The sequence below is a fragment of the Hyposmocoma kahamanoa genome, unplaced genomic scaffold (genome assembly GCF_003589595.1).
Source record: "Hyposmocoma kahamanoa isolate Upper Pololo Valley unplaced genomic scaffold, ASM358959v1 62, whole genome shotgun sequence".
Lineage (NCBI taxonomy): Eukaryota > Metazoa > Arthropoda > Insecta > Lepidoptera > Cosmopterigidae > Hyposmocoma > Hyposmocoma kahamanoa.
In genome coordinates, this window is record NW_020653850.1 from 8,241,285 (window position 1) to 8,254,259 (window position 12,975).

Genomic DNA, 12,975 nt, shown 5'->3' on the forward strand with positions numbered 1-12,975 from the left:
AAGCGCGAGATACTGCTATACTCCCATAGATAATAGCAATATCTCGCGCTCCTATGTCGCTCTCGCGCAAGTTGCGCCCTATCGTGCTAGCTCTGCTGGAATCAGTAAAATGCTCCCAAGAGAAGTGTTAATTAAACTATTTTAGTTAGGGAAATTTAGTGTCCATTAACTGTTGTACACACGCCATTATCATTAATTATTTAATGATTGAAATAAAATTTAATTGACTTTATCTCAAATTTATGTACGCGTGGAAACATTTAAAATAAACTTGTTACATACATTCCGTGTAACTAACCTGGTATCAAAAACCTTTAAGGCGTTCTGGATAGTGTCTCGGAGTTAATTCAAGTACACAAATAATATAATTACCCAGTTTGAGACCAGGTGTGGTAGATAGACTACCACACCTGGTAAGGAAAAGGAAAAACGTATACTGTTTATTCAATATCACCTTTAATTTGTTTTAACGCTAAATACAATTTTATATACGAGACGTCCCAATTACATTTTCGTATACAGAATAGGGTGGACAAAGGGGGAGAGTGACGTCATAGAAATGACTATTTGACAAAAACGAGCGATAGAAATTAACTCCTATATGCACACAGAGAAATTTAAAACGTCTGCTAGCTTGATCAGTAGCTCAATTGGTAAGAACGGTAGCCACGTTGAGGCAATAGACGCTAGTTCCAGTCCAGTTGGGTACAAGTAATTTTTCTTTGTGTTTGGTTATTAGTTTGTTATTAATAATAATAATAATAATAATAAACTACTAACCCTTAGTACTTATGAAGTTTTAGTGCTACAGTAATCTGACAGCTTTCAATAGGCTGCATAATTACAGACAAATGTCTAATTTGAAGCTAGGTAATTGAAAACTGTTTTTGTTTGTCTGTTTGTGTGTTTCTGTGTCTGGTGACTCGGCACATCTCGCCTTACTGTAAATAAATGGTAAGGTTTGGATAAACGCAATTACATAATTATAGTGTATCGAACTATGAACCGTAAAGGGACTAAGTTGTTATTGATTACCACGCAAGTTTCTTGCCGTATGTCAAGAAGTTCACGGATAAAAGCGAGTTGTTGTAATAACAGCTGCTGTTCACCTTCTAAAATATACAGTATCCAACTCTGCCTAGCATACTTCTACAAAGCAAATTTGCATATCTAATTATCAAAACATACGGTTCACTTGTACAGTCACGAACTCAAGTCGAACTCAACCGTTGTGATTAACGTTAGTTTAAAACAATGCCGGCTGAACTTAGTTTAACTTCCAATATTCAAATGAGTTCACTGGTGCAGGTAGTACTGCTCCGGGCCGGATAATTTGTACAGAAGGCAATTTTAGAGGTTTTTTTTACTGATAAATTAGTGTATACTGCCGTACTTATTATAAACAACGTCATATACATTTTTAGCAACAAAGAAATTGACTTATTGACATATCGTACAAAGAACAATGGCAAAATCATGGTTAAAAGTATTCGTTAGCGTCTTCAAATGTCTTAATTACAAGATTGATTAAAATAAATTCATTAGGTTTTTCAAATTATAATAGCGGGCTATCTAGGTCTGAAAAAAAAAATCATATTTAAAAAGCCTCTAATGATTAATTAGTATGTAACCGGACTGACATCTAAAACTATCAGTTTCTTAACGTTGAGTCAAAATAGGAATTTCAGTGCTTATGTATGGATATGGTCCACATTTAGTTGACGTAATATCAAATGTACTGATTCGACCGATTTGTAATAAGCTAATAAAAGATTTAACTACTTCACTACAAAAAATAAAGTCGATAATTTTTTCTTCAAAATGCCACGCGAGACAATGGTAAAATTGACAAAAAAGTTCCCAAAATCAGGGATAGATGGCACGTTTCACAAAAAATAATTTGTATCTTGGTCACCAGTACAATAGCGGTATGTTATTAATTTTAATATATAATAAACTCAGTTTTTTTTGTAATGGCTCAACTACATGCCTTTTGACCATACCGTATACAAAATAATTTCCTCTGAGCTTTCGTCACATCACAAACCCACGGCACCATTTAGCTTCTATTAACTCTTTTTAAGGCTTCTCTAGTTTATTGTGATATAATAATACACCGAACATATTTTATTCAATTACCTAACCTATAACCTCCAAAACTTCAAACTGGAATATCTTTCATTGCTGACTTCTCAGAATAGTAAACCCAAAACAAAATTTGTTCACGAATTTCAAATCTATATTTTCACATATTTTTCATAAACAGACGCATAAAAATTATGTCAACAAAAATTTATAAGGGAGTTTGCAATTGTCCTTTCACAGGAGAGGGATTTAACGTTATGACCTGTGGTTATGACTTTGTTATTTCAATGGCTACGAGTTTCATTTTTGCATAGTAAGCATTAATTTATGTTGTCTACGGATTAATAACAATAGACTCCCGTAAATCACGCTAACTTGGTTGCCACGACATTGACGCGAATTTGATTTGGCGACTAGATTACCGAAATAGAGACTCGTAATCAAATGCTAGTTACGCATAATTGCGTCCCCGAATCTGGAATCAGCGATACGAGATCTACAACCTGCTATAAGCGGCTTTTTATATTTTATTTAGTTCTAGTTTTATTGTTAAGCCAAATCAGTGCAATTGTCATTTTTCAGAAACAAAAACCTTTAGGTACCAATATTTAGAGAGTTACCAAAATCCAAATGCGTTGTTTATGACAAGGAGGGAGGTATTGTTGCTGGTTATTTTTGTTTTCAATATAGTTTAGTAGGCTTGTACTTTGCTAAAGATCAACGAAATCATTACCCGCATTTATAATAATATTAAAATTTATTTCTTTCCACAAATTTTGGTTGCAATTTATGGCACAGAAACAGATCTTATTTTTTTTATAATATCATGTGACGGAACGAACAAGTCATGTGCCTGGTGGTAAACGATACGGCTGTCCATAACAGTTTCAGTGCCACTCAGAGCTTTAAATCTGAGGGGTACTGCCACTGCGCCCGTCACCATGAGACGTAAGTTAACAAGTCCCATATGCCTGTAATTTCACCAGCACCCTCACACTTCAAAAGGCAGTAATGATCACATTTCTGTTTGGTAGCAGAAATAGGTAAATGTATTTCCTGGGCTGTGCGCATAACAAAAGATGATGAAAAGCGCTTAGTACCCCTGAAGGGAATATCGACCAAGTAAGGATGCAAGTAAGGATGATATACCGCTCTACATCTGGATGTGATGTCATGATGTCCGATGGAAAAGGGGGCGGGCGGGATGAGCTGTTGGAGCTAGTGGGCACACTCACCGAAATATATTCAGTTAGAAAACCGACAGACGGGCTACTTTGCGCCAGTGGGCTAAACTATGAAGTTTAGATTAGAGCTTATCGTCGTAAATAGGACTGTAGTCGACGCTTGTAGTTGAAACTACGATTGAATGCAATTGATCATGACTGCACGTATTAACTGTAGACATGCAGCCCATTTGTTAGCAGCCACGCATAATGTTTGATCTATTTATTAGTATTTACCATAAAACTGCCTCCGTGGCCGAACGGTTACCATGCCGGACTGCCACGCAGAGGTCCCAGGTTCGATTCCCGGGCCGGGAGAAATGTTTGTATGGCTTACATTTATTTCTCTCGTGAGTTTGGGTGTAATTTGTGGTTGTCTATGTGTGTGTCCATGGTACCCGCGACACAGGGTTTCCCTAGTGCGGGGCTATGTTGAGTGTGTGCGTTATTTATTTATTTATTTATTTATTTAACTGTAAAATCTACTATACCTGAAAGACTATCGCTCGTACCTAATTAGCCATTTAGCTACATTTAGCATGGCATATTCGCAGGATACGTCTAAAACAAGCTCATGAGTCACTTCACGTCGCGACCATGCAAAAATAGACCAGACGAAGACATGACACGCATTAAAAATGCCTAAGAGGGGCCATCAATGGAAATAAACGTTCGCCTCCGCTGCTTCTTTGACAAGTAATATAAATTGGATCCATTTCATTTGGAGTTATCAAATCTATTATTGGTTTGAAAATTAGTTCGTGATAATATGGTCCCATTTTCTATCTCTACCAGTTATCAACCACTCACCGAAATGCCTCGGTGGCCAAACGTTTACCATGCTGGAGTGCCACGCAGTGGTCCCGGGTTCGAGTCCCGGGCCGGATGCAATATTTCTATGGCCTACATTTATTTATCTCGTGAGTGCAATTTGTGGTTATCTATGTGTGTGTCCATGGCACCCGTGATACTGGGTTTCCCAGCGCGGGGCTAAGAAAAGAAAAAAAAACAGACTACTAAATGTAAAAATACAGTACAAGTTTTAGCAATAAACTGAGGCTTTGAAGCTGGATGTTGTTTTTTCTATTATTTAAATTTATATTTGTGGACCTACTTATCAAGAATACAAATGTAAAACAATTTAAAGTATCTATACTCTATCAAGCAGTCATCTTTATGAAATTCATCTTAATTATTTTTTTTTAATATACGGCCTTAATAGTACAGTAGTACTATTAAGGCGTCTCCCACCCTGTGCCTTATTTATAATATGAAGTGACGGGACGGACGAGTCGTGCGATTGATGGTAGGCTACAAGCCTGTTGCAGTGCCACTCAGACCTTTAAATCGCAAACATCTGAGGGGCACTGCCACTGCGCCCGTCACCTTGAGACATAAGTTGACAAGTCCACTGTGCCTGTAATTTCACCAGCACCCTTACCCTTCAAACCGGAACGCAGTAATGCTCCCATTATTATTTGGCGGCACAAATAGGTAAGGTGGCAGTACTTTCCTTCTGTGTCTTTTTATTAAATTTATTTTTGTTCCCTATAATGATGGTTTTTTTCAAAATATTCAAGTCCAAAGTCGGGTTAATTTAGTATGAAAAGTCACACATTTTTAAGCACGTGTCATTTTAAAACTGGTTAAGTTAGTGTATACTCGTATAATAGCACTCGCCTCAAAATAACTCAAACAAATGTAACTGCAATAATAAATAAAGTAACCAAAAACAGTTGTTCTACTAATATTTGCTTATTAAATAAAATTACACCCACTGAAATCGTGTATAAAATCGGATCAACGTGTGGAGAGAAGAAAATAGAAAAAAGACTTACTTGAAGATTGGACCGCGACCTTCTCGGCATAACTCCAACCACTTCTCCTCTCATGATGGATTCGATTACTGTGAAAGAAGTAAACTTACTTAACAAACAATTAAAAAGAACAACTTCACTGTATTTTGAATACCCTGTCGCGGAGATCCAATCTCGTCCATTGTATCATTATCATCATTTCAGCCGAATAATGTCCACTACTGGTAATAGGCATCCCCCAAAGATCACAACGATTCCCGCAACCATCACCAGGTTGTCGGTCCAACTTTTGGGTGGTTAGCCCACTGCGTTTTCCGGTACGCGGTCGCCACTCGGATGTTATTCCTAGTATTACATGTTAACCTTTTGGTTACTCTTTATACAAACTAGTATTTGAAAAACTTGATTGTTGAAGTAGGTCAGACATATAATATCAAAAGCTTTCTAAGAATACCCAATTAAAATCTAGACAAAAATCCTATTTTGTATTTGGAATTATCATTTACCCTACAAAAGACTTCTTGGTCTGAAATAGCACTTACGAGATAGAATTACGGGTGCAGTACAATTACAAAAATTATCTTTTTCTAAACTGGTTTTAGTTCGTTCTGGGTAGAGCCCCGGAGTGAAATCCGTTGCTATGGTATTCATAGCACTCGTACAAGCAATTCTCTAGTTTGAGACAAGGTAATTGGTACGATTGTCTGGCACGTTGTTGCTATTATTATTATTATTATAATTCTCAGTATCAATAAAAATACCTAAAATAAACAGTAAGTGTTTCAAAGGAATGTAATCTTGATAATTCATAATTCAAAAAGTCCGGATTTTTTGGTATTTTACTAGATTTTGAATGCGAATTTTAAAATCAAATCTTATTTTTTTTAAATATTTTTATTCACACTTTCGCAAATAGAATTTTGGAATTCTGTGCAACAAAATGCTCAGCTGGTAAACGATGAATCTATTGACGTTCTACCATTCTAAAGATTAATTTAAATTTTTAAATTTGAAAATTATATTACGTCTAAACACTTACGTTTGTCAAATTTTTTTTGACAGTTACGAAGTAGTGTAAATCGCGAATCTATTGAATTCTCATAGTTTTCCGAAAAAAAAAATCCGTATTATCAAATATGGTCCGAATTTGCATTGCCTAAGTGTTACTGTGTTTCTGTTTATATTAGTAACCAGGTCAATTCTATTTCCTATGACTGACATTTAACTGTCGCCTACCTTGAAATCTATTTTAAATGCATTAATCTATAAAATGAGATAAACCAATGTTATTAAATCAAGTAGGTGTTAATAGTTTCCGTTTTTGGAGTTCTAATTTAAATTTCCTTTTACGACAACAAACGATGGCATTTCTGCAAGAACTAAACGCCTCAGTTATTACTTAACGAGTAACATGTAGAAACGCAAGCAATGGATTTAATAACACCTCTAACTGTTTTATGGCTTCCTACATCCAATTATGCTTAAGTTAGTAAATACTTGTCTAGTCATTTGTCTATATTTAACGTACTTGTGTAATATTATGTCATTTATACTGTGTATAAATAAATTAAAATATTTTGTATGAGATAAAAAGAAACTTTAACGTCCTAGGTTACGTCAAAGTTGTAGATTGAGATATAAGTAGGCAATAACACAGATAATTATAGTGTGTCTTTTTTGAACAAAGTAAAATGACATGACAGGGTTGCCAGTTTTCACGAAATTTTAAATAGGTATGTATTTTAATCGCTGCCAACATTTTTATCGATAGATTGTGAAAGAAGGTAAAATTTTGTCAAAATATAATAAAAATATATAAATATAATAATACGACGTTCTAATGATTAATAATTGCGTACTTGACTTCTTCATTCTTATTTTGACAGTTGGTCTACTAGTATCGAAATCAATTTTTATTCATATACATTTTAACAAGAAAAAGCGGATTTGAGTATACCTATTCATATTAAATTTAAATAAAAAACTTGAAAATATGTCTCCTCTCTATATTTTTTATAAACATAGTTCCAAATGCAGTGTATTAACTTACAAAAATTGACAATTCAAGTGACATGTGCCCGGCAGTTGGACGAATAATGGGCCAATGACGATTCAAATGAAACAAGTTCGCCATTTATTGCATAAGCGTGACCAACATCTAGTCGATTGTCGATATTATTTATATAATATCGACTACAATCACTAACTGCTTGCAAGCGGGCAACACTTTAGCGCGATAAACTGTCATTTAACTCCATCTTTAAAAAGATAGACTAAACTTACTTCTTTTTATTTATTTTCATAATATCAAGTGACGGGACGAACAAGTTGTGTGCCTGGTTGTAAGTTACACGCTTACCAATAACAGTTGCAATGCCCGCTGAGTGGTTCAAATCGCAAAGATCTGAGGAGCACTGCGCCTGTCATTTCACCAGCACCCTTACTGTTAACAACCGGAACGCAGTAATGCTCACAATACTGCTTGGCGGAAGAAATAGGTAAGGTGGCAGTACTTCCCTGTCCGAACTCTTTCACGAGGAGCTGTGCTGCTACTAAAATTATATGACAATAAGTGTAGTTACACCAGCCCTATTTTTACTGCACGTAAACTACAAAACTGCAAGAATGATGCAGTTGGCAAACAGTTTGGATGTAGTATTAGCACGAAGCGTTGCGCTTCTACATTTATATGGCAAACAATTATTAAGTGGAATTCCCTGCGTACAGACTGCTATAACGCTATAACTTGGACCTTTTCAAGACGAGAGTGAATAGGCATTATTTAGGTGTGTGATTATACAAGCTCCATCGTCGATCTCTTCGTCACTTTCCGTCAGGTGAGATGGTCAAAGGTCAAATGCGTACTTATTGTTTCATATAAAAAAACTTAATCACGACTACCGACAGACTATCTGCCGGTATGCCGTCTTGCTGACTGCATTCTAATAGCTCTTTGAATTGAAGTTGAATTATTGCTGTCGAAATGGAATCATGTGATTAAGCTCAGTCAACACAAATGAACAATAGCGACACAAAAAATTGTACATTCTATTTTATAATCTCTTTCAAACGTTTACGGTCATAGAGATTCTCCCGACTATTCGGGAGTGGAAAGTCAAGAAATGGACAATAATAAATTGACGTGACATTTAAACTTCCTCGCTTTCTATGCTTTCAATTAAGGAGGTCAAACTATAATAGTTTTTTTTTTCTAAAAAAACGCCTTGTTATGAGAACAATGTAATTGAAGTGTCGTACTTACATAGTTACCTTTTTATTATAATATAATTCGAACAAAACCTTGTTATCGACTAAAAAATTGTGAAAATACTAGGTGATTATAAAGCCTCTTTCGAGTGCTGCTATATATATCTTATATATATATAAAGCAGCGCTCCAGACTAAAGAACTATGTTTTATAACAAATTTCAATGAGCTAGAGGCTATAAAATATGCTGTATGACACACCGGGATATGTATGTATCACTTAAATGACACACAACGGTTTCTAATTCCGACCCTCTTTTTTCATATTACAATTTTTTTTAATACTTTTATTCTGCGACATTTTAAGAACCAAAACGTGGAAAGCATTTTAAAATGTTTTACTTCCGAAGTTAAATATTAAATCACAAACTCTTCTAAAAAGTCGGTGGCTAAATAAGACATCAATTAATTTTCTAGACAGAAGCACCCTCTGGCGATCGTTGTTATTCTACTTTGCCATCGAAAAACTTGCTAATGGAATATTAAACGTATTTTAAAATTAAATGAATATGGATGGGAGCTTGAATAGCGAACTCCCGACAAAAAAATTTTCGGGCTCCAAAATTTTTGAACAAATACACGAAAATAATCGACTTTCTCGTTTAAAATAAGCATTACAACATATTTTTTAAAGATGAAAGTGAATATATGATTTATAAATATGTTATCATTTATATTTTTTATGATACCAAGTGACGGAACGAAGAAATCGTGCGCCTGGTGGTAAGCGACACGCCTGTCCGTAATAGTTGCAGTGCCACTCAGAGCTTTAAATCGCAAAGAACTGAGGGTCACCGCCAGGGCGCCTGTCACCCTGAGACATAAGTTGACAAGTCTTATGTGCCTGTAAGTGCACCAGCACCCTTACCCTTCAAAACCGAAACTTAGTAATACTGATATTACTGCTTGGCGGCAGTAATAGGTAAGGTAGCAGTACCTCTCTGGACGAAGTCTTTCCTAAGGAGCGCTACTGCTACTAATATCATTATTTACATGTAAAATAATAGTTTGATATACATCTGCCTATTCCATAATCTCTATACATCTATTTGCCAAGTTTTATCGAAATCGATTACTGGAAAGTGCGCGAAACCGGATTCATCCCCTAGTTTGCCACCTTCAGTGGTGGAATATTTTCTTCAAATTTAAACGGGACCAATACTGAGGTACCCTCTTCCCAACAAAAATGAATCATCAAAATCGGTTCGCAAATGGCGGAGTTATCACATAACATACATACAAAAAAAATACAGTCGAATTAAGAACCTCATCCTTTTTTGAAGTGGGTTCAAAATTGAACATATTTCCTCCCAAAATTAAACAAAAATCCATTACAATTTTTCTACGACTTTTTTTTAAATTCTAAAGAGGCAATATAAATCCTAGTGCTGCATTTGTAAATATATAAAATGCATTTATCTCAATGATTAATAATTACCTCCATCACCGAGGAGTCTCATCTGCACCAGTGATGGATCTTCACTGTGCTCTTCCAAAACAGTGTCATCGGTCACTGTCAGCTCCTGCGAATGCAAAACAAACGTAGATACATTCATTAGTGCAAAACGTGGTTTAGGGTTATGTAATACAAAAACAACACACAGAATTGATTACAAGTAGAAACAAGTGTATTTAACACTGCGAAACTACATAACTTATTTAAGAATAATAGTATTTATTCATGGACCAGAACATAAAATTTTGAACTCAAGCGTTATACAAAATAAATAGTTATCTATGTTACAAAATAATTCACATACATACACTACCTACAGCGAACTGTAAAAATGGTGTTCGGCCGCTAACGCGGAATAAGCGAAAATGTGCCTACGGTTTATTTACAAAACAGAAACAAAGTACACGATGCGCACGAGCATGAAGAACATACAAAACAATGACAAATCAAAGAAGAGGCGTTACAAACAAATATATTCAAATTTAGAATTTCAATCTAAAAATAAAACGATAAACAAGACTACTTATATAAAACATGAAAATATTTGTAACGACTGCTGAATTTTGGTGCGTATCTATACATAAATATTCCACTTTCCCTTTAAAAATCCTTTCACAATAATAAATAAATTCTCATCCTCATTTACAGAGTTTACTCTATGTCTTCATATGTTTAATATTCGTAACGTATGTATAGGTATAAACAGAATTCTAGAAATTCCCATCTAAATTTTCACACGGCGTTGCTACCCATAAACAGAGAGAGGCCTATCTGTTTTATGTTGGATCGCACCAAAAACGTAATGTTACAAATATTATAAGAACACGTGCATTTTAACACATCAATCAACTTGTGAAATGTTTCTGGCTGTGACTGGACAGGTAATCACCACGACCGTTGTACTGGTACAACTTATACAGTGTTAGTACCATTAGTACGTACCTTCACGTGTAGTGAGGATCATAGGAATAAGAAGAGTTTGGGAGTTTAGATCTTTGGAATGTTTTCGAAATCCACGTGTTAAATAATCTCAGTAGAGAGTACTAAAACAACCGACCTTAAAAGTTTTTTTTTTTTTTTTTTTTTTTTTTTTAAATAACGCACACACTCAACATAGCCCCGCACTAGGGAAAACCCTGTGTCGCGGGTGCCATGGACACACACATAGACAGCCACAAATTACACCCAAACTCACGAGAGAAATAATTGTAGGCCATACAACTATTTCTCCCGGCCCGGGAATCGAACGTGGGACCTCTGCGTGGCAGTCCGGCATGGTAACCGTTCGGCCACGGAGGCAGTTCTTGCAATTACATCTATTTGCCAAGTTCTATTGAAATCGGTTACCGGAAAGTGCGCGAAACCGGATCCTCCCCTAGTTTACCACCCTTAGAGTTGGAATATTTTCTTAAATCTTCCAACTCTAAGGGTCGTATTCCATAACTCTACTCAATGCTCATGTCAGGATCTGAGTATGATTTCAAGCACTGGAAATACGACCCTAGTGGCAAGGACTTGAGTATGATTTCGAGTGCTTTAAACCATACTCAAATCCTGACTTGAGCATAGTAGAGTTCTAGAATACGACCCTAAGGGTGGTCTTTAAATGGGACCACTACAAAAAAAGAATCATCATAATCGGTTCACAATCGGAGTTATCGCGTAACATACATACAAAAAAAACATGCGTCGAATTAAGAATCCCCTTCTTTTTTGAAGTTGGTTAAAAACAGGGAAACTAAATTGGAATGGATGGGAATTTAAATTGATCTAAATAATTTCTTTCTGGTCATGACTTCGCTAAAGAATTTTCAACCAATCCGAATTCCCCACTACGGCTCGACTTCACGTAGTGTTGCCACTAAAATACTTTAAAGGTTAAGCAGGGGTAGACTACAGTAATCGTAAAGTACTAAATTGCTAAAAAGGAGATGATACGATACGAGCCTGTGTATAGTGTGTATAGTATATTTCAAATGTAGTTAAACCTACTCTGTTGGGTCATATTCTAAACAAAGTTTGGCAAACGAACATTGCTAATCAAACACCCCGACAGCAAATGAGAAACTTTTACATTGGCATTACTAAATATCGCATTTCCTTTACTCAGCAGTTAGTTTATTTATAGAATCAACAGAAAAAGTTGTTTAACGCCTATTACGCAGCATACGCTCGTCGATAAACATGTCGTCGGCAACGAACAACTTCTGAACCAACTCGCTAGAAACAAAGAACTTTTACGAAGTTACTAGCGAAACCAGGGAGGGTGATGGGGGGTTACTCAAAACTTTGACGTCTTGGACGGTAATACGAAACTCAGCAACTTTTCCACTCGCTGATTCCAAGTATAAATTTGTTTTTGTCTCAACTTTTTAACTGTAATTACTGAAGAGTTCCAGATAGATGAAAGTGCTTGGTAATTTAAAAAATTTGATAGGTACTGCAATTATTCAGAGTTCAGACACGTTAAAAGGTCAAAATAAAATCACCATTTGTTAACAAATCAATGTCAAACAGATCCAACTTACAAAATAAAGGTTGTAATAGATCATTAAACCATATTACCGATAAATTATAAAAAAAAAAAAAATGACGTTACTTAACTTCAAGGCAGACGAATGTCTTAAAAAAGAAATAAAAAACATAAACAAAATTTATGAGTCTTTCCAGAATAGTTTTCAACTTTACCAAACTAAAAGCATTATAAACTTAAACTGCACAAGTATGGCATGAACTGAATAAAGAAAACAAGAAACTTTTAACGACACCTAGCCTCCGAACAAATTCTTTAAAAACTTATTCGAGTTTCGATACATACCGTCCTCAAAGGAGATGAAAGAAAAACAATAAAGTGTTTCAATAAAGCAAAACAACAAAGTTTGTTTAGTTAAGTTGGAAAGGGTGAACAGGGGGATCCACTCCCACCCACTACAAAGGGGTATAGCAACCCATTATTGAAACATTGTTGTGTTTAACATTAATATACAGAGCTTGAACCTTGTTAAAAGGAATTTACCAATGAAATAGAATTTGAAAGTGCTAGAAATTTCATATTACGTAGGCATAGTACTTCGAATTTAAAATAAAAATGTCTTAAAAATAAATATGGAGTACTGAAAAAAAAAAA

The 12,975-nt window shown here is 35.3% G+C and overlaps 1 protein-coding gene across 2 annotated transcripts in view; it reads right to left on the bottom strand.

Moving 5' to 3' along the window:
- The window catches only part of LOC113229599 (lysine-specific demethylase 3A-like), a 221,191-nt gene that overhangs the window by 122,455 nt on the left and 85,761 nt on the right, over positions 1-12,975 (bottom strand). For both annotated transcript variants that reach the window (XM_026463254.1, XM_026463253.1), the window contains exons 5-6: positions 9,831-9,915; positions 5,147-5,214 (exon numbers count right to left, since the gene is read on the bottom strand). In XM_026463254.1, coding sequence (XP_026319039.1) covers positions 5,147-5,214; positions 9,831-9,915 — 153 coding nt within the window. The remainder of the gene's footprint in view (positions 1-5,146; positions 5,215-9,830; positions 9,916-12,975) is intronic.